Source organism: Urocampus carinirostris, chromosome 11 (assembly GCF_059441175.1).
Source record: "Urocampus carinirostris isolate Australia breed hairy pipefish chromosome 11, RoL_Ucar_1.0, whole genome shotgun sequence".
NCBI classification, from domain to species: Eukaryota; Metazoa; Chordata; class Actinopteri; order Syngnathiformes; family Syngnathidae; genus Urocampus; species Urocampus carinirostris.
This window is the reverse complement of record NC_142359.1, coordinates 20,411,357-20,434,914: the sequence shown is the minus strand read 5'-3', so window position 1 is coordinate 20,434,914 and position 23,558 is coordinate 20,411,357. Positions and strand designations below refer to the sequence as shown.

Here is a 23,558-nt window from a genome sequence, read left to right as displayed (position 1 = left end):
AAAAAATCACAATTGAAACAGGGGCAGCGGCTGGCCCCAATTGAGTGGGCACAGGAGATCCAAATTGGTAATCATGACATTATAATTAGAACAGTGAATTCAAGGCCTTTTAAGACATTTCAAGGATCTACGGGAACGCTGTTTAAGTGAATTCTTTTTACCGTTTTTAATAGTTTAATATACTTTGTTCAAAGGCACACACACTCTCGAATTTATGGAGTTTTCTTTTACTAATAATCTACTGAAAAAAAAGAAACACCACACCAACAAAGAGAACAAAATGAAAAAAAACATGTGATATTGGCTGATATCATGTAAGACAATTACTCCAAAACTCTTAAATTGTCCATTTTGCAGTCTATGAAAATTATTGATTGATCAGTCCAAAGGAAAATGTATAGGCACACAAACAAATGCAGTGTTAAAACAATCAACTTATTTAGAGGACATGGAATTTTTTCATGGCATGACATAATTGAAATATTAGCCCTAGCACCAAAAACCAGCTGGCTGCAATTATTTTCTTGATTTACCTCATGGGAACAAAAGGCATATTGTTAGAAGAGTAGAGGAGGATAGCAGAGCAGAAGACGCCAACCTTCTTCTTCTAGTCCTTGGCCGCATGGCGTCGGCCTTCTGGTTCTCGTTTTTTCTCGAGGAGAGCAAAGAACAGACCGAGCATGTTTACATTTTTGATTGAAGGTCTTTTTTTCATGTGTTTATGTAAGTTTGCCACAGTAGCAGACCATTTTACCACACAAATTGGCAGATGTTGCATTGTTATTTTCTGTTGTTTAAAAAAAAAAAAAAAAAAAAAAAAGTCAATATCGCGCTGCACTTACTGTTTGCATTCGATATGGCCCTCTACTCTGTCTGACAGGATGGATGCAGCGCAAGGCCAGGTCGGGAGAGGTGCTAAAGCGTGTCTGTCAGTCACCAGTCATTGGGCATTTAAAACTTTACAGAGTGGCGGGCTTAGAGAAAAAAGGCTTGCTATCTACATGGAAAGAGCGTGGCTTTGCGGGGATTGTGGAGGAATGAAGTATCAATACCAGAACAATAGTATTAAACCGATCCAAGTACTTCCTTAGGGTCAATATCATCTGTTCCACTTCGCCTGGAGGCTAATTCTGGTGGCCTGCAAGTTAATGAAGTTTTGAGAAGCCTGATTTATATGATGTATGATAAAAATAATCATTTTTATATTAAAATGTATAATTTCACATTGATACCTAATTGCTTAGTGTATATACTGACATCCTGAACTGGTTGCCAGGCAGTCGCAGGGCACACACAGGACAAATAATTCGCTCGCTCATTCACACCTAGGGACAATTTGGACCGGCCAATTAACCAGAAATGCATGTTTTTGGAATGTGGGAGGAAACCGGAGTGCCCGGAGGAAACCGACGCAAGCACGGGGAGAACATGCAAACTCCACACAGGAAGGTTCGATCTCATGACTTCAGAACTGTGCCGCACACGCGCTAACCACTGCGCTGCCGTGCTGCCCTGCTAATATTTATATATATATATAATGACTCTCCATCCATCTGTACTGCTTATCCTCAGTAGGGTCGCGGAGGTGCTGGAGCCCATTCCAGCTATCTTTGGGCAGTGGGCAGGGGACACCCTGAACTGGTTGCCATCCAGTCGCAGGGCACACAGAGACAACTCACTCACTCATTCACACAATTTGGACCGGCCAATCAACCTGAGATGCATGTTTTTGGAATGTGGGAGGAAACCGGAGTGCCCGGAGGAACCTCACGCACTGGGTGAACATGCAAACTCCACACAGGAAGGTTCGATCTCATGACTTCAGAACTGTGCCGCACATGCGCTAACCACTGCGCTGTTGCAGCTGCACTCTCATTTAACTTTATTAGTCAGGCGGGGGCCTCAAACTACGGTCACACGGCCTGCAAATGGCCCGCAGGCCGTACGATTGAGACCCTTGACATTCATAAGATGTAGACAAACAATATATATTCATATAGAATAACACAAATAAAAGGAAAACATTCTTTAATGCAAATTAGCCCACACACATAACATATATCAAGGTGCATATACGCATACATAAAATATAAATGCTTTTCATAATAAATGACAATGGAATAACAAAAAATATATATATATATTAACTAATGTCTCTGTACTAAAAACAATGCAATTGAATATCAAAACAAGTCAATGCAAAAAAACACAGAATCACAATAGTTTTTAGAAAAAGATATTGTCAGAGGTGCCAGAATGGATTGTATTTGCTAAAAAGCAACTTTAGGGGTCAGCAAATCCCCATACTTACCGCTAGGGTAACGCTTAACATTCTTGAGACGATATCTCATGATACAAAGTAATTTTCAGTGTCTAGCAAAAGTATTAGTCCCCCAAGAACTTGTCACTTTGCAGGCTTTAAACTTAAAGTAAGAAAAAAAAGAAATTATTTCCCAAGAATCAAAATCCTGTGGTACACAATCATGAAGTGGAACCAAATTATTTCCAAGCTTTATATTACATTTACGATCAAAAAACTGTAAAGTAGGAGTTGCAAATATATTGGCCCCCCGTTCTCTCAGCTTAGCCAACTGACTCCAGAAGTTCTCTGATGACTTCTGAATGATCCAATGTCGACCTAAATGACTATCAATGATAAACAGAGTGCACATTTACTAACTTTAATACCTTTTCAAGGCACTGCAATACTGACTGGTATGTACTGGATTTGCATAATGTTGTCAAAACGCAATTATCGCAGGTCATGCAACAGACCATGGGTTTTTGGTTTGTCATTGTTCCTTTGAGATGGGGTGGGGAAGTCCTAACTGCACCGTTGTGAATTTGTAATGAAACACTGAAAAAACAATATACAATTTAAGTTGGATGTTAGGTTGTTCAAAGCAATACTTTTCAAATATATTTTAACTTGTTGATCAAATGACACCATTTTTGGACTTGGAACTGTCATGATTACTGTTTTGATTACGCTCATTTTGAACCAATCAGGTAGCCCGCTGCGGGCTACCTGATTTGTTCCCTGTCCTTTTTTAAGCCCCGTCCTGTCACTCTCTGGTTGTCAGTCCGTCAGCGAACCTCCATTGTTACAAGGCAAGCATTTTGACCCTGACTCCCGTCTGTCCTGTTTTTGCACCCGTCCGTTCCTGATCTCCCCGTTTGTCTCCGGCTCTGACCCGTTTTTTGATCCCGACTACGTGTTTGCTTTCCTGTCCCTTCTATCGACCTGTTTTCCGTCCTTGACACCGCCATCTCCCGCTACGGAAGATTCACTTCCGTATTCTGATCACGATCTGATTGCATGAGCGGCTTGCTTCCCGCGTCAGGCGAGCACTGGATCACGGGCGCTGCCCTTCCTTTTTCTATCAATAAACTTGTGGTTAACGCTACGCATTTGGGTCCTGATTAAGTTCTGGTCGTGACAGGAACAGGCAAAAGCAAAAAAATACCATGCAAAAAATGGACAGGGCTGATATTAAAGGGAATGTGAGTATTATTTGACCCCTATATGTCCCTTTATGGTGTAGTGCAACCGAAAACGAGTGCTGAAAAGCACAACAAAAAATACAAATTCAGAGCCTACAGACTCAAAGTGACCAAAACCCATTTCACTTTTTTTTTTTTTGCCCAGCCTTTTGGAGGTTTTTGGGAAGTCGCAGCAGCAAGATGTCTGACAGTTATGCCAGCTCCCCTTAAGTGAGGCTCATGTTTTATAAAACAAGTTCTAATTTATCGACCTTTGAGTATTTTTAAAAAGTGTGTTTTTTTAAATCATAAATTATGTAATTTTTGCTTCTTATTTAAATCAGTATTGTTTTTATTAATGAATTAAGTTAGTAAATAATTAAATAATACACACTGTCCCTTTAAAACAGCCATGAGGCTAAGACAGACACTAACTTCCAGCAGGTGTTTGGTCTTTACTTTTACTTTCTTTAAATGTTTGTTTTTTGCAAATATTAGTCTCATTTTTCCTGCATGGCGCTAACAACGGTTATGTGAAATGGTTGCATAGGATTTGAGCATTTCTCTCGGAGGTTCCAGGTCAAGTTGGGTTCTCCCACTCCCAAACACAACACTTGACGGAGAAACACAACACTTGAAGATTGGCAAATCCCATTATCACAACAAGTGAGGCTAGGTACGAAAAAGACAGAGGAATTGCATACCGCTCAATTTTGCTCGGTGGTAGGCGATAGTGGCTTTCTGTTTGTGTTCATCAAGCGTATGTCTCGGTTAATATAATTTTGTCCAGCTTGCTCCCCGTTAGCATCGGGTCTGCCCGGCTCCTTGTTCTGTTAGGTCCCCGTTGGCGCTCATTGGCGGCCTACTGTGTGTTATTTGGCTGATGTTAGCGCCAAGTTTGCGTGCTTACTTTAGTTTTTTTATTCCAGGCCGGTTCACGTTGTCGCCGTAGCTTTTGTCAGTTTATGTTGTCAGTTTATGGTTAGCCTGGCTGCGCACAGCGAGTTTTTTGTCTGCCGCTGCCTTTTGTTGATCGGTCACGATTAACGTTGGCGGTTTTACATGTCTCTTTTGGCCAGTTAGAACCTTTTTGGCTGTTTGCCCTTTGTTGTACCAATCTTGCATCCACCTTTGACACAACGCCTAGGCATTTTCCACAAAAACTACCAAAACTTAATTTAAAACACTCGTAACCGCTTTGACTAGTTAACATGCAAAACAATACGACGACCGGCTTGCTAGGGTGCTGGTGTTCCTTTGATGACAACACAGCTCAGGATGACAAAGACGTGCTGTCTTCAAAATGCATCATTTTCGGAAAATAATTGGAATATACCGATGTACTGTTTTGTCACATTTTGCATGTTTCAGAATTTGGGATTACCTTTAAAGGTAAAGACCGCGATCCTTCCCGAATATCCCTTTCCAAATGATCCTTTTGAATGTTGGGTTCATTCTCTGAGAATGCAATCGTCCTCTGTGATTCCTTGAGCCTTGAGCTCCTCCAGAACATTGTCCAGGTGGCCCGGGTCGGGGTAGCCGTGGCCTGTCAGGTTGGACCCGAACTCTGTCTTGTGGTGCACTTCGTTCCAGATGACCGTGTCTGACTCCCCGGTGGTGCTTGAAGTCCCCACCGAAAAGATCAGGCAGCGCTCCCATGCTACCAACAGCAGCCTCAAAACCTAGACAAATAAAATTGACTTTTATTTTCGAGATTTCTGTCTAATCACCACACACACCAGTTTTCAATGATTTACTATAAAAATGTCACATCTCGCATGATACATCATTTAACGTGGATCCTATATTAGGGATGGGCAAACGTTTGCGGTCGCAGGCCGCTTGGGTTCAAGATTTTGGATGGGGGCCCAAGCTTGGAGACCTATCCAATATTTCTCATTCGCGTTCATGAATAAATATACATATTTCTTTTTAGATTTCTTATTAAATATATTTCTTGAATCACATTGGTTTTGAATCTCTCAGAATGAAAGAAAAATAATCTATTAAGTCCCTGTTTTAAGAATCTAATTTGAAATTTAGTTTTGTAGTGTTTCCGTAGCATTTTTGCAATACTTCTGTATTATTACTTCAGCGGTATTTTCGTAGTATTATTGTATGTTTTTTTGTATTTTGTAGTATGTCAGCAGTATATTTCCTAGTATTTCTGTAGTAGTATTTTCCTAGTTTTACTTTAGTAATAATTCTGTGTTTTTATAGTATTTCTGTCGTATTACTGCAGTGGTATTGTTGTATTTCTATTATATTTTTGTGGTAATACTGTAGTTGTATTTTCTTTAGTATTTTTGTAGTATTTCTATATTATTTGTGCTGTGTTTTCCTAAAATTTCTGTTGTAGTATTTCTCTAGTGTATTTCTGTCATATTTCATTGACAGAATTTGTGCATTATGTACCAGTATTTTTGTAGTATTTCAGTAGTAGTATTCTTCTACTATTACTGTAGGAGTATTTCTGTAGTAGTATTTTTGTCGTATTTCTGTGTTGAAATTTTTGTATGGTAACATTACTGTATTAGTATTTTGTAGCATTTCTGTGGTATTTTGTAGTATTTCTGTAGTATTACTTTAGTAATATTGTAGTGTTTCTGTCATATTTTTGTTATATTCTGTGTTGTATTGTTTTTTTGTATATTTGTAGAATTTCTGATATAGTATTGATGATGTAGTAGTATTTCTGCTGCATTTCCTTGGTAGATTTGTTTTATTGTAGCATTATTGCACCAGTATTATTGTAGTATTATTGCAGTAGTATAATTGATTCATTCTGTGGCATTATTGCAATTGTATTTTCTTTGTATTTTTGTAATATTTCTGTACTGTATTTCTGCAGTATTTTCCTCGCATTTCTGTGGTAGTATTTTGTATTTTTTAAGCACTGAATTCGATATTTGCTTTTTTAGTAATTTTTTTGTATTCCTGTAGTATTTCTCTATTAGTATTTTTGTAGTTCAGCTGGCACTTAAAACAAATAAAAAAAATCTTTTTTTAATTTTAGTAGTACTTTAGTTACTGTCATACTATCACAAAAGCGAATACACCCCGCATATTTCTGCAGAGACTTTATTATGTTTAATTGAGCAACACTGAAGAAACATTGCTTTGATACAATGAAGGTCGTCTGTGTAAAGCTTATATAGCAGGGTAAATTCCCTCCCTCTAAAAACTCAAAATATAGACGTTAGCTGAATCCCCGTTAATGAAAGTGAATACACCCTTAAGTAAAATTGTGTGGCCACCATGATTTTGCTGAACAACTTTAATGCTCCTGGCCATGGATTTCACCAGAGCCTCACAAACTGCCACTGGAATTCTCTTCCACTCCTCCATGACAACATAACTGAGCTTAGGGATATTCAATATCTTGTGCTTCTCCACTTTCTGCTTGAAGATGCCCCAAAGATGTGCTATTGGATTTTGATCTGGAAACATGCTTTTTCAGTCTGTCCCCTTTACCCTTAGCCTCTTTAGAAGAGCCTTGTTCAGTGTATTTGGGGTCTTTGTCAGGCTGGAATATTTCCCTGCGACGCAGTTTCTGGAGGGAGGTGATCATTCTCTGCTCCAGTATTTCACAGTATTCAATTCCAGATGCACTCATGCAGCCCCAAACCATGACATTCCCAACACCATGCTTGACATCAGGCACAACACAAACACAATTGTACTTCTCACTTGGTTGCCGCCACACATGCTTCACACCATCTGAGCCAAATAAATTCATCTTTGTCTCATCAGACCAGAGGATACCTTTCCAGTAAGCAATGGCCTTTGTTTACATACTTCTTTTCATTGTGTCAAAGCAATGTTTTTTCAGTGATTTTCTATTAAACATTATAATGAAATCGCTGTAAAAATGTGAAGGGTCTACTCACTGTGACATACTGTACATTGTCATATTTTCACCATTTTAGTTTGGCGGGCCAGATTCAAAATCCTGAAGGCCGCATGTGGTTTAGGTGATATTCAACATTTTCCCAGAAGTTTAATGTTTTCCCTTTATAATGTCACAATTTTACACACATTTTCCCCATACTATTATTTACATTTTTAAATAATATGGTATGTTTTCCCAGAGAGCTCCTTTTGCTCTACCTTTCGGCCTTTGTCGCTGTCTGGGAGGTAGCAGTGTCTCGGGAAGCCACGGGCCGTGAAGGGTTTGCCGGGGTTTGGGTGCTCCATGCCCTAAAGACATTGACATTTCGATTACTTCAATCTCGAAAAAGCTCAGCACATCAGAGCGACGTACATTGGACAAACAAAATGTAAATACAAAAGGTTTTGCAGAATATGCCGGCGGCTCTACCTGAATGCCAGGAGAGATATTGTAAATAATTCGAATGGTTTTGCAGTCAGGGTGTCCAGGTAAGGAGTGGGGGATGACATGGTACTCCATTTTGCCCGGAGGCTGGTTTCCAGTTTTGACTCCGTATATGGTTTTGCACGTGGGGCACTGCAGGCTGCCATCCTTATTTCCGTTGTTGTACATGGCTACCAGGCACTGCAGGTGATATTGATGACCGCATTGTGCCAGGCAGCCCACCGATTCAGCACTAGAGATGCCGCCTACACCGGGGCCTTTGTAGCCCGATGGGCCCGAAAGTACTTCCATGCAAATTGTGCAGTCCTGCACGGATGAAAATGGTACACCATATATTACTTGTTTATTCAAACCATGCCACGTTTTGAGGGCGCATGAAAAAAATAAAAATTTCCCCAAAGTAACATACCTCCTCAGGGGGGTTGCGGATTTTCTGATGGTATCTCTTTACCACCTCCTCAGGGGTCCTACCTACCGCAAGAAAGCAGAATGTCTTTGTTGGTTGTCTTGTTTTTCCATAGAGGTAAAAGGGCAGTATTCATTTGTGTATAACATTTTTCTTAACTAAAAAAAGAGGGGGGGCACCGTATACTCAAGGTCTTATGGTAGTAGTATCGTATTTGCGCAATCATTGATCAGTCGAAAATATCAGTGACCACATATTTTTAGTAACAATAATCCAAATCATGGTGCGCAGACGAGGTGCCTTCTCTTTCCTCGCCTGGCCCACACTGAAACGTGAGTTAAGCATTGCTGTTTTGCTAAATTACCAATTTCTAGTGTTAAAGTTAGATGGCAACTTTGGCTGCTAAGAAGAAACATACTGAAAATTACACCTCTTTCAAGCTCAAAGTTGCCGATCATGCTGAAAATCACAGAAATCGAGCAGCGAACCGAGAGTTCACTGTCCCAAAGAATAATGTTAGAATGAAAGAAACAAAAACTCGTATTGAAAGATAAATAAACCCCCCAAAAAGCAGAATGAGGGACACCCTTAAAGATAAATAAAACCAAAAAAAGCACAAAGAGGGACGTCCTGAAAGGTAGATAAAACCCAAAAAGCACAACGAGGGGAAAAACGGTTTTGTGTATCTGATGATGAATCTGACTTTAAAGGACATTTGATAGATTTTTTATCTTGGTATTGTGGTTATAATAAACAACTTAAATCATGGCCACACAAATTTAATGTTTGTCACTGCTTAGTTTGATGTGAGATAAAGTTTAAAAAATAAATTAGGGATGCACGTTATACAAGACTAAATCTAATAAGTTGATTCTAAAATCCTATCAGTGCATTTAAATGTAAATTTTGCCACTAATAATAGGTTATCAACTGAAATTAGAGAAGAGCACAACTGAAATAGAAACAAAACATGATTACTAAACCAAGATTAACCAAATCTAGGATTTCTCATATAACACCTTAAACCAAATAAGTGTGTTCTTTTATTATATTTTACGTTAAATGTTGTCCATTGGCTTATATTTTGTTTATTAAATGCCGCATTTTGTTCAAATTAATTTTGACTTTGGAGTATCCTCTATTAGTAATACCACTCATCAAACCTAGTCTAGTCGGTTTTCTTCCCTCTGCCTAATAGCATAGGTGCTACACTCACCTTTGCGCGTCTGTTTTTTGGTGGTTTTGCGACAGCAGTGGCCCAGACCTGGCACAGGTTTGATGTCGCTCTTGCTGACTGGAGGTGGATGGAGCACCAGTTTAGGAGGACGGGTCAGGCAGACAGGAAGGCCTGCTGCGCTCATGAGGATGCCGGTAATCCCTAAAAAGAGAACAAGCTCAACTTTCTGGATCTTATGTTTTTTCAAGACTAGAAGGCCAAAACAAATCATTACTACCACGTGTATCCCAAAATTTTACAGGAATCAAATAGTTATTTTTAGTCCATGACGGTAAATCGTTTTCTTTGTTTTTCATAGACATAAGTTCCGGTTCATCATTGAAGAGCAGGAAGACACTTTACACCAACAATAATTGCGACCAGATGATGAATGTGGTGTATCAAAGTCAGATCAGAAGGCTTCTACGGGTAACCATGCAAACCAGTAATTTCTGTTTCATGTGGAGGAGCAAACCCCAACCCAAGTACAGTCATGGGAGGCAGGTGAGGCTGTGTCATAATATTAACATGCAATTAAAAACATTCAATGGTTACATTTTTTCAGAGTTAAAGTCTTTTCTCTATCAACCGTACAATTTTTAGATTTTCTCATCCAAAATCGCGGAATTTTAACATTATATTAGGAATAATATTGATACAGTACATTTAGTATGTAATGTATTACTGTTATTACTGTGCTGAGTGTCGGAAAATGCAGAGTGAGGCATGCAATTCTCTTTCCTCACAGCAGAGGGTGGTAGTGAGATAAAGGATTCTAATTTGCTGCATACCTTATCCTAACACAATAGAATTGGTGATAATACAGTCATCTCTCGTTATAATGCTGTTCACTTCTTAGGCCCCTGTTGTTGTGGAATGCTCTGGCACCTGAGATTTGATCCGCAATCGCAGTAGAACTGTTTTGATCTAGGCTTAAAAGACACTTTTAATCTATATCTTATAAATTTCTTATATTTCATGTTGACAATATCTGTGTATTATTTGTTATTGCAACATCCGTTGCAGCCTGGTCATCCTGGAAGAAAGATTACCTCATGTGCGGTCCCTTCTCAAGTTTTCTTCATTTTCCTCATGTTGAGGTTTTTTAGTTTTTCCTTGCCCTCATGTAGGTTTTAGATCAAGGGATGGTGTCATAATAGTCTGTATTTTTCAATAATCTGTGGTTTGTGCAGCCCTTTGAGACTCCTTGTGATTAAGGGTGTCACAAATAAACATGACTTGACTATTAGACTAAGCTTTGAGTCCAAAAGACAAATATATTTTTGTTTACCTGTGTTCAATTTCCATTTTCTAGCCACTAGAAAAATGTCAGTCACACTGAGCTATTAGACAAAGGTTTGAGTCCAAAAGGCCAAGATATTTTTGATTGCCCTTTGCAATTTTAAGTTTACAGGTTCATATTCAAGTTGATGTCATGTCAAAAGAGCTTAAGATATGCAATTATAGTTTTTAAAATAAACTCTATGTTTACTTAATTACATACTTCATTTTACTGTGTACCAGTCTTTGTTTTCAAAGCCCAAGAACTTGAAGCAAAGAAAAGACACATTTGTCTGCTGCTTTAAGCTGCATTCCCTTTAAACGTGTTGAAATCTTAAAGCAGAGACATTTATCCACTCTGTTGCTGTATTAACTTTAAGTGTGTGTTGATATTAAAGTATATTTTCTCCTCTGTGCGCCTCATTTTTGCACTTTGTTCAATTTTGCACTTTAATACTGAAAAGTTGAGTCAAAGACCTTAAGAGCTGTTACCTCACCTGTGCATTGTTCCTCAAAAGACTGAAATCCTGCACTGTTGCAGTTGTTTAAATAAAATGAGCAAAATGTTAAGTTAATAATGATTTCTTGATTATTTCTGGACTTCATTTTTTCACCATTTAATTGCTGTCTTTTGTTAAGGTGTACAGTATATGTAATATTAAGACCACATTATCCTAGTCGTCAATTGTGATTATTTGTGTGACAATTAATTGTCTGCAAAAATTCCTAATCGTGACAGCCCTTACGACTGTTTAACCAATCAGAATGAAGAACACAATGCAGAGTGAAAATCCGTAAAGTATCAAAATGACGATAAAGTGAGGTACTACTTTACTGCTTTAGAGAACCAAAAAAGGCAAATGTAACAGATTCAAAAATCAATCGATGGACTCACCTGCCAAAGCAGGGTGCACAGGACTGGAGCCGTTCAAGTTCTTCACAGGAACTGTTGGCACACTGCACAAAAAAAGTTTTCCATTACTAAGAGATAAGTCAGGGTGTTTAGGAGTCTGATGAGTCTTATGTGAACAGGTGGAAGATGCGTACAGGTGGCTGCAGCATATGTCATGGCAAATTAAGGAGCTTTTGCAGTCATAGTCAAGAGTGGTTCGAGAATTACAGTAAACCGCATTTGCAGGTCATGCAACCATTAAGGACTTCAAGATTTTCCACCCGTGGCCTCATTATATTATGTTGTACTGAACAAAACAAAGTAATATTGAGTGTTTTTACAAGGGCTGACCTTTTTGGTTTGTTGCCAATTGACTTAGTGCGCTTGCATTGTGTCGCCAATTGCATGCACTCAAATGATATGTATTGTAGACCAGTGTGCTGGGATACACTAGTGTGCTGAGAGACTTTGTCTAATGTGCAGCAGTAAATGAAACAATTTCATTGATAAGTAACTGTAACATTCATCCATATCAGGATAGCAGATTTATTTTATTTTTACAAACTAATAATCTGCTCATGTTGTAGTACAAGGAAATATATCAAATAACTCATATTATGTGAAGAAGCTGTTGAGAATGATTAAGTGCCTCTTAGTGGTAAAACTGAATTAATTGATTTCAATAATGAACCGGAACCATCAACTAATCAAGCATTGTTTTAATTACTCTTAGGTCAAGAAATGTATATTTATTTTACATATCATTAGGCACAGCTAAAGGGAGCTGACATGATTGTCTGCCATTTTGCTGCTACAGGTATTCCAAAAACCTTGTGAAAGGCTGAACAAAAAATTGAGAAGAAACATTTTTTGGTCACTTTGAGTCTCCGTAGTTTGTATTTTTCCTTGTGCTCTGTAGCACTAGTGTTTTGTTGTGCTATACAATACAGCCACAGCTAGGGGTCAAATATTACGGTGTCCCGTTAAGATTGCACAGCAGGAAATCCATCCATCCATCACAGCTTATCCTCAATAGGGTCGCGGGGGTGCTGGAGCCCATCCCAGCCATCCTCGGGACACCCTGAACCGGTTGCCAGCCAGTTGCAGGGCACACCGAGACAGACAAGTCACTCGCTCATTCACACCTAGGAACAATTTGGACCGGCCAATTAACCTGACATGCATGTTTTGGGAATGTGGGAGGAAACCGGAGTGCCCGGAGGAAACCCACACAAGCACGGGGAGAACATGCAAACTCCACACAGGAAGGTTTGATCTCATCACCTCAGAACTGTGCCGCACACGCGTTAACCACTGCGCTGCCGTGCTACCACAGCAGGAAATAATAAGTCAAAATCACAAGTAATTTTGCTAACTTTAATTATTAATTTTACTTAAAACACAAACACACAAAACCAAGAGTTAGAACATAGTAAGACATTTTTTGTTCCACTGACAAATCATTTTTGCTCATTTTAAGTATTGTGTCTGTTAGTATCTGTTATTTTTCAAGAAAAAAACAGGGCAAAAATAAAGTAAAACATAAAAAATAGGTTACACATATAGTAACATTTTAAATTACAGCAAACCTATTAATCAAAACGAATAACCTGTAATCCTTACTGAACCGCGAAAAAAATACAGAAAAAACATGATCTAGTTGGATCTGGCCATCTCTGTCTGTCCCTCACCCCCTTATACACCCCCCTCCGGAGGAAAACAAAGCCTATGTACCAAGGACAGTAAAAACATCTTCTTTGTTCCTTTATCTCTTTGTTTTCTTTATCCTCACTGTAAAATGTGGACCTGGAGTGCCACGTCCAATTTTGTTGTCACAATATATTCAACCCATGTTGTAACAATGAAAATAAAGGTAAAGGTATATTCTAAAGTCAGTTAAATCATATAGTAAAATCGCAAATTGCAGTAAAGTTATAAACAAAAATTAATCACCTGTATTACTTCCTAAGACACGGTGACCTTAAATACTTTATAGTGTCAGTTTGGGCAACGTGATAATTTAAGCTTTAAAAAACATTTATCAGTGCATGGAATTTTGTTTTTATGTTTCTGATGGAGGCTGTGTCTTGAAATGTTTTAATGATTTTATTTATTTATTTTTGCCTCAGATAAGGTTGGAGAACATGTAGACAAGCATTCAATTAATACCTAAAAACATCTCCTGCTCATTTTCAAACAAAGGTAAGAACAATATGATACTTACGGACGGCCGCTTTTGATAACTGTCATCCTTGATAATATATCAACAATCCAGATAGAAAGAAAGAAAACCCAGTTCTGACGAGTGAGTTGAATGGCAAAATGACTTGTAGCGCTTCACCTCGCTCTTTTATAGCGCTAATCCCGCTCCTACCATCTGGTAATTTAAATTGGGTTGTAGGCCATTCTGTCGTCACATCACGGATTACTCTGAGAACATAAGGAAGCTTATTTGGATGCTATAGCACATCTTTTCTTCAGCTAACTTTCACACAATTTGGCTAATCCTAAATACAATAAGCATTTTGGACTCTTGGAAAAGCTAATGATATTACTTGTCTGACACGCGAAAAGTCCCCGGTTCAAGACCGGGCAAAAACACTTGTGTGCCTGGCGAGGGATGGGCGCCACCAGGCTGTACTTGCCCAAGGCACAACACAGGAAATGGAGCCCCTACGAACCTAGTGGTTTACGAACCAACCAACCATAGTACTTTTTGTCTTTAAAGCATTTATTTGATTACCAATATCGCTCTACTTTGTATGTCTCTTCTTCTGATACTGCATCAATCCAGTGGCAGGCTGTGTATTTAACACCCTTGCCTTTAGGAGGCTGAATAGATCCAATCCTCAATAACTATTTTACGTCTATAAAACATTTACTACACCTACAGCTGTGACACATATAAAACAGCATCAATAATAACCTTATGAAAGTGCAATATTATTTAGTTCAGAACGTTGCCAGACTCATCAAAAAGCCTTTTTGTTTGATGACAATATCTAACCTCCTTTCTTTCCTCAAATGATTTCAATCACTCTGTGAAAGCTCTTTTCTATCGCCATCACAACTAATTCTGAAAGTCGATCCTGTCTCGTCGTATTTGTGGCATAGGTTTTTATTCATTTTAGGGATGAAAATGTCAGAATCAGTGGACACAGAGATATTTTTGCTCAGTTTTTTGTTGTAATACGCCTGTTACCGCACCCTAGCCAATGATAGTTTGTGAAACCGGTGACATCTCCCTAAGCCCCCTGTCAGAAGCTGACCCTCCGACGCGGAATCTGATTGGCTAAACAAAAGCTCTGTCATCACTTGTTCTATGCCTCAGGGACTGCAGAACTGATTCTGAAGGTTTCCAGTTACATTTTCTGACACCTGCAACAAGTAATGACTGAAATGTAATTGTGTAAATGCTTGAATATAAAAGTACATATCTGGAAGCAGCGCAAACAGCAAAAAACAACGAAAGGAAGTTGAGACCATTTGGAATGATTTCCAAAGTATTCATGAACTGACTATAATTAACATCACATGATTCACATGTTTTTTAGGCCAGCAGAGGGCCCACCACTGCCTCAATCCAAGGTCTTGGCCAAGCACAATGTTAGTCTAATTCTTAAAAATTGTCAGGAAACAAAAACGTAAGAATTGTGATGCAAAGTGCAGACAATGCTTTTTCAATCTCATCCTTCAGCCACAAACTAAAACTAATCTCAAACTCCACATAAATAACCAATGTCATGTTAGTGTGATTCCTGTTCTAGTCAATATGATTATGCTCTACCTGGCTAACTTGATTTGTTTACTAACAACCAGGAAGAAGCATGTCAGCAAGTCACGTTTTTTGGATTGCGGCTAATCTTGCGGCTTTAGCGCAGCTTCCATCTGGGGCTTGAAAACCTTTGTGAATGAGCAACCTTTAAATAGACAACAAGGAAGGAATCAATGTGGGTAGGAATAACAATATGTCATGACTATCTGCACACCTATTCCCCCCTTTTTTTCTTAAATAAATTGTGATTTTGAGGATATACATTTGAACCAATCACGAGCATTTGCATTGGAAAAATGTCATACTATCTTGAAAATTATAGAGCAAGCCAATGATGACTACAATAAATATTTTTTTCTTACATTTTATACAAAACTTCTACTTTATTACATAAAACCAAAGACAAAAGAATCAATCATTTTCATAATAGATCTAGATTTAGAAGTAAAAATGGATGGTGTTGCAATAGACACTGTATCAAAAAGATTTTAGGGGTCATAATAGACAATAAATTAAGCTAGAAAACGCACATCAGACACATACAAACTAATTTCAATAATTAGTAACGCCAAATTCCTTTTAAACTATAATGCATTGTTTATTATATTGTTTTCTAGTTCTGCCATACTTAACATATTGTGCAGAAGTCTGGGGCAATAATTACAAAAGTACACTACAGCCCCTTTCTATCCTCCAAAAACGTGCAATTAGAACTATACACAGGGTAGGATATCGAGATCATACTAATATTCTATTCCTGTAGACCAAATTACTAAAATTGGATGATTTAGTAAAATTTTTCACTGCACAACTGCTATTCAAGGTCAACAAAAACATAGTGCCAGAAAACAACCAAAAATACTCGGAAAGAGAGAAGTTATACCTTAAGGGGGTTGTAGTAAATTCAAAATCCCAATGGTGAGAACCACCAGGAAAAGTATGCGTGTGTTTGTGTGTGGAGTGAAACTTTGGAACAATTTACAACAGGAGATCAAACAATGTTCAAATATTCACGTGTTCAAATTTAAATGCAAAAAAATATTACTGGCAGAATACAGAGATGAAGAAATGAAGGTATGAGTGATACTTGAGATGGGAAATACTGCGTTTACGACTATTGTTAACCTTGTTGTTATTGTTACTATTATTATATCATAACTGTTATTATTGCTATTGTTATTATCATTGGTCACAATGATATTCAGTGACTAGTAGCATTATAACGTTAATAGATGGGTACTACGGTGATTAATTTATAACATATGTGACTATTGCTATTATTATAATTTTTGATATCTGACCTATGTAATGTGTTTATCCGTGAGATTTTGTTATACTTAGACACAAAAGAGGAGCTATCTGTAAAATGTAATTAATAAGGAAGATGAAGGGGTAGGGAAAATAAGCATACTTCTTACTACCCCTTTTCGAACATGCCATGTTAACGTTATTTTTGTTGTTGAGTCATTGTTTTTGTCCTGTTTTTATTTCATAATGTTTGAAATAAAGTTTTTATTGATTATTAATCAGGGTAGATTTTGATTAATGACAAAAAAATCAACAATAAACACAAATTTCTCTTGTCCTTGATGATATAAAATAAAACATTTTGCATACATTGTAGTGGTACCATATTGGTCACACTCTGGTAAAATGACTTCTGAGCCTACATGTGTGGGTGTTATTTCTGTAAGTAATTGCAGATTGTAAAGGGTCAGTGTGTATTGTTTTGCCACTAAATATTGGTTTATTGTGTCTTGCAACTAAAAACGAGTTTTAAAAAGCACAAGGAAGAATTCTAACTACGAGACACGAAGTGACCAAACTGCACCATTTTCACTTGCAATTTTTTAGTCGAGCCTTCCGCAAGCTTTTTATTTTGTCTGGTACCCGTAGCAGTAAAATGCGGACAAATATGACAGCTCCCTCTAGGTGAGGCTCATGTTATGTAAAATAAATGAAAAATGATGACTAATAGATTGCTTTATTTCATAACGGGAGGTAATCAAAAATGGGGTTAAAATTAGGCATGTGCACACACCTAGACATGTATATCAACACAGCCCAGAAAATCACCGGCTGCTCTCTGCCCAGTTTGGAGGACATTGACGGCTTGCGCTACTGCAGAAAAGCCAACCACATAAAAGACCACTCTTACCATGGCCACCACCTATTTGACCCACTGACCTAACATTCAGTGAAGCACAACCTCTGGCAGTCAGTAGGGACAATATAGAACAGTTCCTCAAACCTAGTGTTTTCCACCCCAAACAGCTTTTCTAAAAGTAAGATGAACGCGGACTGGCTCAGTGGAAAAGAAACCATAAGGACTTTGAACTCAGTTGGGTATTGTTAACGCATACCTAAAAGAGAAAATATTTAAATTTAAACCTTTCAAGGACACCTCTAATGACGCACACCACCTTTAATGTAATACTCCTAAATTAGGAAACCTAGTGACCGCCAAAATGTAATCACTATAACATCTCCTGGCCTTTGGGCTCTTGGCGAGGTGATAAGTAAGCAACAGGTGGAGCTCATTGGATTTTCATCAGGAAAGCTTTTGATTTTCTTACATGCGTGCCAGCAGGCTCACCCATCTGCCAGTAGTACTCCCTCCCACCTGAAAACGTGACTGAACATCCAATCTGCTGATTTACAGTAGTACTTTTTCATACAAGTTTAATTTGTTGTAAGATCGTGCTTGAAACTTGAATACTCGTGTAACGAGCAAATTTTTCCCATATGAAACACTTAAAAACTACCGTATTTTCACGTCTATAAGGTGTAAGTTGGCTGTCAATCTCCTATTAGCGGACCTTAAAGGGACAGTGTCTCATATTTAGCGTCATCTAGCGGTGAAATGATATTTTGAATAAACGTCTTTGGAAATTACGTTTCTCGAATCAACGCACTTTTGAACTTTGAAACGAAGATTGCTCCAATACGATTGGAAAAGGACACTAGATGATGCTAGCCAAATTGCAAATGGAAAGATAGGAATACACAGAGCTGCCTAAAAGTCTCACATATCATTTAACACAAAATTTTCATCATTCATAACCACCTCCATGTTCGTTTAGCTCCTCAGTGGCTTTGCTTTGCCATTGCATTTTTGCTTGCATTAGTTTGGTCTAGATCAGGGGATGGTGTCATAAGAGACGGGATGGTGTCATAAGAGACGGCTCAGCTAAAAAGTCTCTGTAGTGCGAAGTGGAAGGAGAAGAGGACGACGAGGTGAGCGGAGAAGATGAGGTAAAATTTTGGACTATTTGATAAAGTTTCAGGAGCGAGCAGAGAGAGTGGGAAAGGTGAGATGGCACAACATTCATTTGGACAGGTAACTTAAAATTAGTTTTACCTGGTTATATCAGTATCAGAAATTATTTTCCCCCCATTTTATTAACACTCCACTTATTGAAACATAAATATTTTGTTTGTTTGTTGTACATGATTCAATTGTTTGTTTGTTTGTACATGATTCAGATTGAATCGTTTCTTGTACATGATTCAATTGTTTGTTTGTTTGTACATGATTCAAATTGAATCGTTTCTCCGGCGCCGTCACGAATGGCAGCCACTCCAGCAGCTCCCGTGTTATTTTTCGATTGTTCTCAGTTATTTTCGATTGTTCTCAGCTTAGGGATGCTGCTGGAAAAGTGAATTTCCCTTCGGGGATGAATAAAGTATCTATCTATCTATCTATCTATCTACCTAAAGGCCTTTATTTTTTAAAAAGCTGACCATGCGCCTTATAATACAGTGCGCCTTATAATACAGTGCGCCTTATATATGGATCAATATTGAGTCGCAAGGTCTCGCAATGAAAGCATGCAGCCGCCGACTAGATTTCCCCCTGTAGGCGAAGTAGTCTGAGGTGTATGCTAGGATAAATATATACCGGCATTTCATTTCCTAACCAATGGGCAACCAGTGTACACGAATATGTGTCTACAGCACAAAGTATCCTCCAAAAATGTGCAATTAGAACCATACACAAGGTAGGATATCAAGATCATACTATATTTTATTTCTGCAGTCCAAATTATTAAAATTAGATGATTTAGTAAAGTTTTTCACTGCACAACTGCTATTTAAGGTCAACAAAAACATAGTGCCAGAAAACATCCGTAAATTATTCATTTGGAAAGAGGGAAATTATAATTTAAGGGGCTGTAGTGATCATAATCCCAAAGGTGAGAACCACTAGGAAAAGTATGTCTGTGTGTGGAGTCAAGCTTTGGAACGGATTGCAAGACGAGACCAAATTGGTGTCCAAATATTCACTTTTTCAAATTTAAATACAAAAAACATTCCTGGCGGAATACAGAGATGAAGAAAATCGGGTATGAGTGATACGAGGGATTGGGAATAGTGCGTCTATTTAATTTTGTGTTATTGCTGCTATTCTAACATCAAAACTGTTATTAGTAATATCATTGGTAGCTTTGGTGGGGAAGATGAAGGGGTAGGTAATATAAGCATTCGCTTCTTACTACCCCTTTCGAACATATTATGCAGTGTTCATTTTACCTCTGAAAAGTGATGGGTCCCGGGGACTCGCATGCCAAAAATCTATGGGTCCCAACAGAGATCTATGGTCCCCAAAATTTAGTGTGCTCCATGCCCTTACAAACTGTCGTATTTTCCCTTACAAAATACAAAAAATCTTCTTTTTTTTCCCAAACATGTTTATTTATGTAGTTTAACATGTTATATTGTACATGTGTTTCCTTATATCATATATATTGTTAATGAACATTTTATTGTGAGACACTGAGTTGCTCGACATGAATGAGGTTTATTATAAAAAAAAAGTTCAAAAATGAAGTCGCTTGGACGTTCACTGTAGGAGGAAAAAATACATGCAAATATAATTGAGTAGATTAATACATGTTCTTATTTAAATTATTAATTCATTTTCTGCATTAAATTATTGTTGGAAATATACTGATTAAAAGGGATCACCACAAACCTGTCTTTTTTCATGTTCTCCTTTAATACTTCCTTTTTTTCTTAACTTCTTTATACAACATAATCAATCGTAATATAATGCATCAAAGCAAGTGAGCCGTTTGAGAGCCGGCTCTCTTTAATGAGTTGAGCCGAAAAAGCCGGTTCTCTAAAAATAAATGGACTTTCACTACACAACTCGAACTGGAGATCGGCGTGCAGACGAAAACTCGAACCGCGAGACCAAAACAACAATGGCGGATCTGCCTCACGAAAAGTTTGGAGTGCGGTAAATCTTTGTTAAGAAATGATAATGACAATTTCGTGTCAAAAAAGTTGCGTCCCGGGGACACGCGTTGATTTGACACAATGCGTCCCCAGCAAAAATAATGCATCTAGGACGCAGGGACGCAGGCAAACGAGAACACTGATTATGTAACGTTATTTTGTTGTTGAGTTATTGGTTTTGTTCTGTTTTTTTATTTTGATGTTCGAATAAAGTTTTGATTCATTCATTCATTCAAGTCTACTCACCCAGAAGCAATGAGGGCGCGGGACTGAGCCATGGCGAGACGCTGCAAGGCCGGTCGACTTAGTCCCGCCAAGCCAGTCCGCTGCGGCAGGGATGTGGACATCGGCCCCAGCACACGCGCAGAAGGCGAGGGCGCACGGGTTAATGCGGGCGCTGCCGGCGTTAAACAGGAAGTCAAGGCCGATGGGTGAGCCGTCGAGGGTGGCAGAGGCGGAGGAAGTGTTGGTGGTGGAGGCCGACTGGGGTTGAGGGATAGGCTGGCGGTGGTCGAGCTGAGAAACGAAAGGGTGTGCGAGAAACCTCGACCTATACCCGGACCTCCCAAAGTCAGACCACCGCTGACAATACTGGGGCCATTTGTCGCACTGACAACGGATGTCCTGTGAGGTGACAGAGAACGCGAGATGGAGGGCAACCGTGGAAGGGTCAGTGAGAAAGCCCCTCCAGAGATTAGGTGATTGTTGAATTTTGGAGTGGGGGGTTTTGTCTGTGGTAGTCTATGTCCCAAAGTTTGAGTGCTTGACACAGTTCCCGCCTTCACACTGAGGAGCAGCATGCACTGCTGGCATGCACAGGGCGCTCCCAAAGATGTAACAGCTGAAGCAGGGAGTGCCCCACTGGGGTACGCACTTCCATTGCCTCCTCCGGAGGCGCCCATTCTGATTCCCATGAACCCCGTGGGAACCGCTCCTCCGTGGTGAGGTACCGACGTTGGCATCCACGCATGTTGGGATTTGGGTAGTGGCCCCGAGACTAGGGGATATGCCAAATCGGCGCGTCGCTGGATGCGCCGGCAGTGCTGCGTCTGCCCATTGATCTGAGTCATGCTTCCAAAGTCGATGAGGTAGCAGAAACCCAGCGGTGCTAGGTCCAACCATGGTTGCTGTCGGTCCCGCGCCGCCTGGATGGCAATGCCCACCTCGGTGTCGTACGCCGTCCAACTTCCCACGTCGTTTTCCCACTCCCATAGCCAGCCCTGGCCAGGGGCCGAAGTGGGCTCGTAAAAGCTGCGGCGGACTGCTCGAACAGTGCCTGGGAACACGCAAAATTCAAAATCTGTTAATTATAAAAGAGCTGTTCATCTAAAAGTTGGGATTTTTTTCAATTGTTTATGTTTAATTAAATAGATATAATAAGAATTGGTTCACAATCATTAGTGCCTGTTTGAGGTCACTATTTTGCCTTTGAGAAACATACATCTTTGTAGACATTGTTTATGGCAGTTAAATAGTTTTAGGGGGTCAGCTTCAATGTGTTTATAACAAGTGGCTCTGGAGTCGCAGGTGGCTCTTTGCCGAGCCCTAGTGGCTCCATGGTGCTTTTTGAAATGAAAATGATCTTTTTCAAAAACGTTTAGAATAGGAAATGATATGGTTTTGAGGCAGCACGGCGGATAAGTTGTCATGGGTTCAAATCCAGCTACCAACATTTCTGTGCGGGGTTTGCATGTTCTCCCCTTGCTTGCGTGGATTTCCTCCAGGCGTTCCAGTTTCCTCCCACATACCAAAAACATGCATATCAGGTATATTAGCCAGTCTAAATTGTCCTTAGGTGAGAATGAGCGAGTGAGTTTGCGGTCTCTGTGTGCCCTGCGACTGGCTGGCAACCAGTTCTGGGTGTCATCTGCTCACTGCCCAAGGACAGCTGGGATGGGCTCCTGCATCCCCGTGACCCTACTGAAGATAAGTGGTGCAGATAATGGATTGATGTGGTTTCTCTAGGACAAGCATAGTTAATGTTTTTCAATGATTTTGTTTTATATTTTTGTCTAGGATGGCTCTTTCGACAACCCCTGGTATATATGATAAACTGTAACTAGTTATCTTCAGATTAACGCGATACTTTTGGTTGCGATTTGGGTGGTACGCATTTACTGTCTAAATAAGGTAACTATCAACTGTAACTAGTTACTTTTTCAGTAACACGCACAACACTGCTAGTCGGGGAAAGCATCACAGTACTTCCACTGAAGGAACATAAAAATATTTATTTCGCTTAACCATTCGGCGTCGCTGCTCTTTTAAACAGAATACGAGAGTCAGTTTTCTTTGTAAATGGTGTTAATCCAGGTTGAAGGATTACCCTCTGCAACACGCGTTTGTCTGCCAAGCATTTTGACACTTGCTTTTGTACGCCCACCGCGTCGTATTCCCTCCGGACCAGTTGCACAAAAAGAACAATCACATAAACAAAACTAAGGAGCAGCCCGCTCGTTCACCTGTGTCCTGGCGAAACTGGTGCATGGACTGTAGGTCGATGATGTAGGGCGAAAGGCGAGAGTCCACCCGGCCGAGGATAACGCTAGCGCAGCGGGGCTCGCTCCTGATGACCGCCTCGATGTGGTGACACACTGCCGGGCTGTAGGGCCGCCAGCGGCCGTTCTCGTTCAGCCATTCCCACACAACCACGGCGGACGCGAGTAACATCCTACTAGTAATTAATTAATAACATTTTACTCGGCGACGTCTCGACACATCAACGCCCAGGCGGCAAGAGCGCAGCTAGGCGCCAACGTCCATCTTGTCGTGTCGCCGACGTGCATGTGTGTTTTCAGCAACTATTCGCCCTTGTTTGGCTTTTCTGGTAAGCGGCGATAGCTGTAAACCCATTTAAATGTGTAATAATAATGATAGTTATGAAAATTTCATTATACAGGCGAGTGAGGTTTGAAGGAAAGCTAATCA

General features: G+C 39.5%; 1 protein-coding gene across 1 annotated transcript; it reads right to left on the bottom strand.

The window, feature by feature from the left end:
• Positions 1-1,927: 1,927 nt before the first annotated feature.
• dtx4a (deltex 4, E3 ubiquitin ligase a) lies at positions 1,928-23,531 on the bottom strand. The gene is made up of 8 exons (XM_088346988.1): positions 23,093-23,531; positions 20,877-21,906; positions 11,618-11,679; positions 9,442-9,603; positions 8,229-8,290; positions 7,805-8,125; positions 7,594-7,683; positions 1,928-5,165 (listed from the first exon to the last, which is right to left on the bottom strand). The coding sequence occupies exons 1-8, from the start codon at positions 23,298-23,300 to the stop codon at positions 4,935-4,937; spliced, it is 2,166 nt and encodes a 721-aa protein (XP_088203114.1). The 5' UTR covers positions 23,301-23,531; the 3' UTR covers positions 1,928-4,934.
• Between the last annotated feature and the right edge of the window lie 27 nt (positions 23,532-23,558).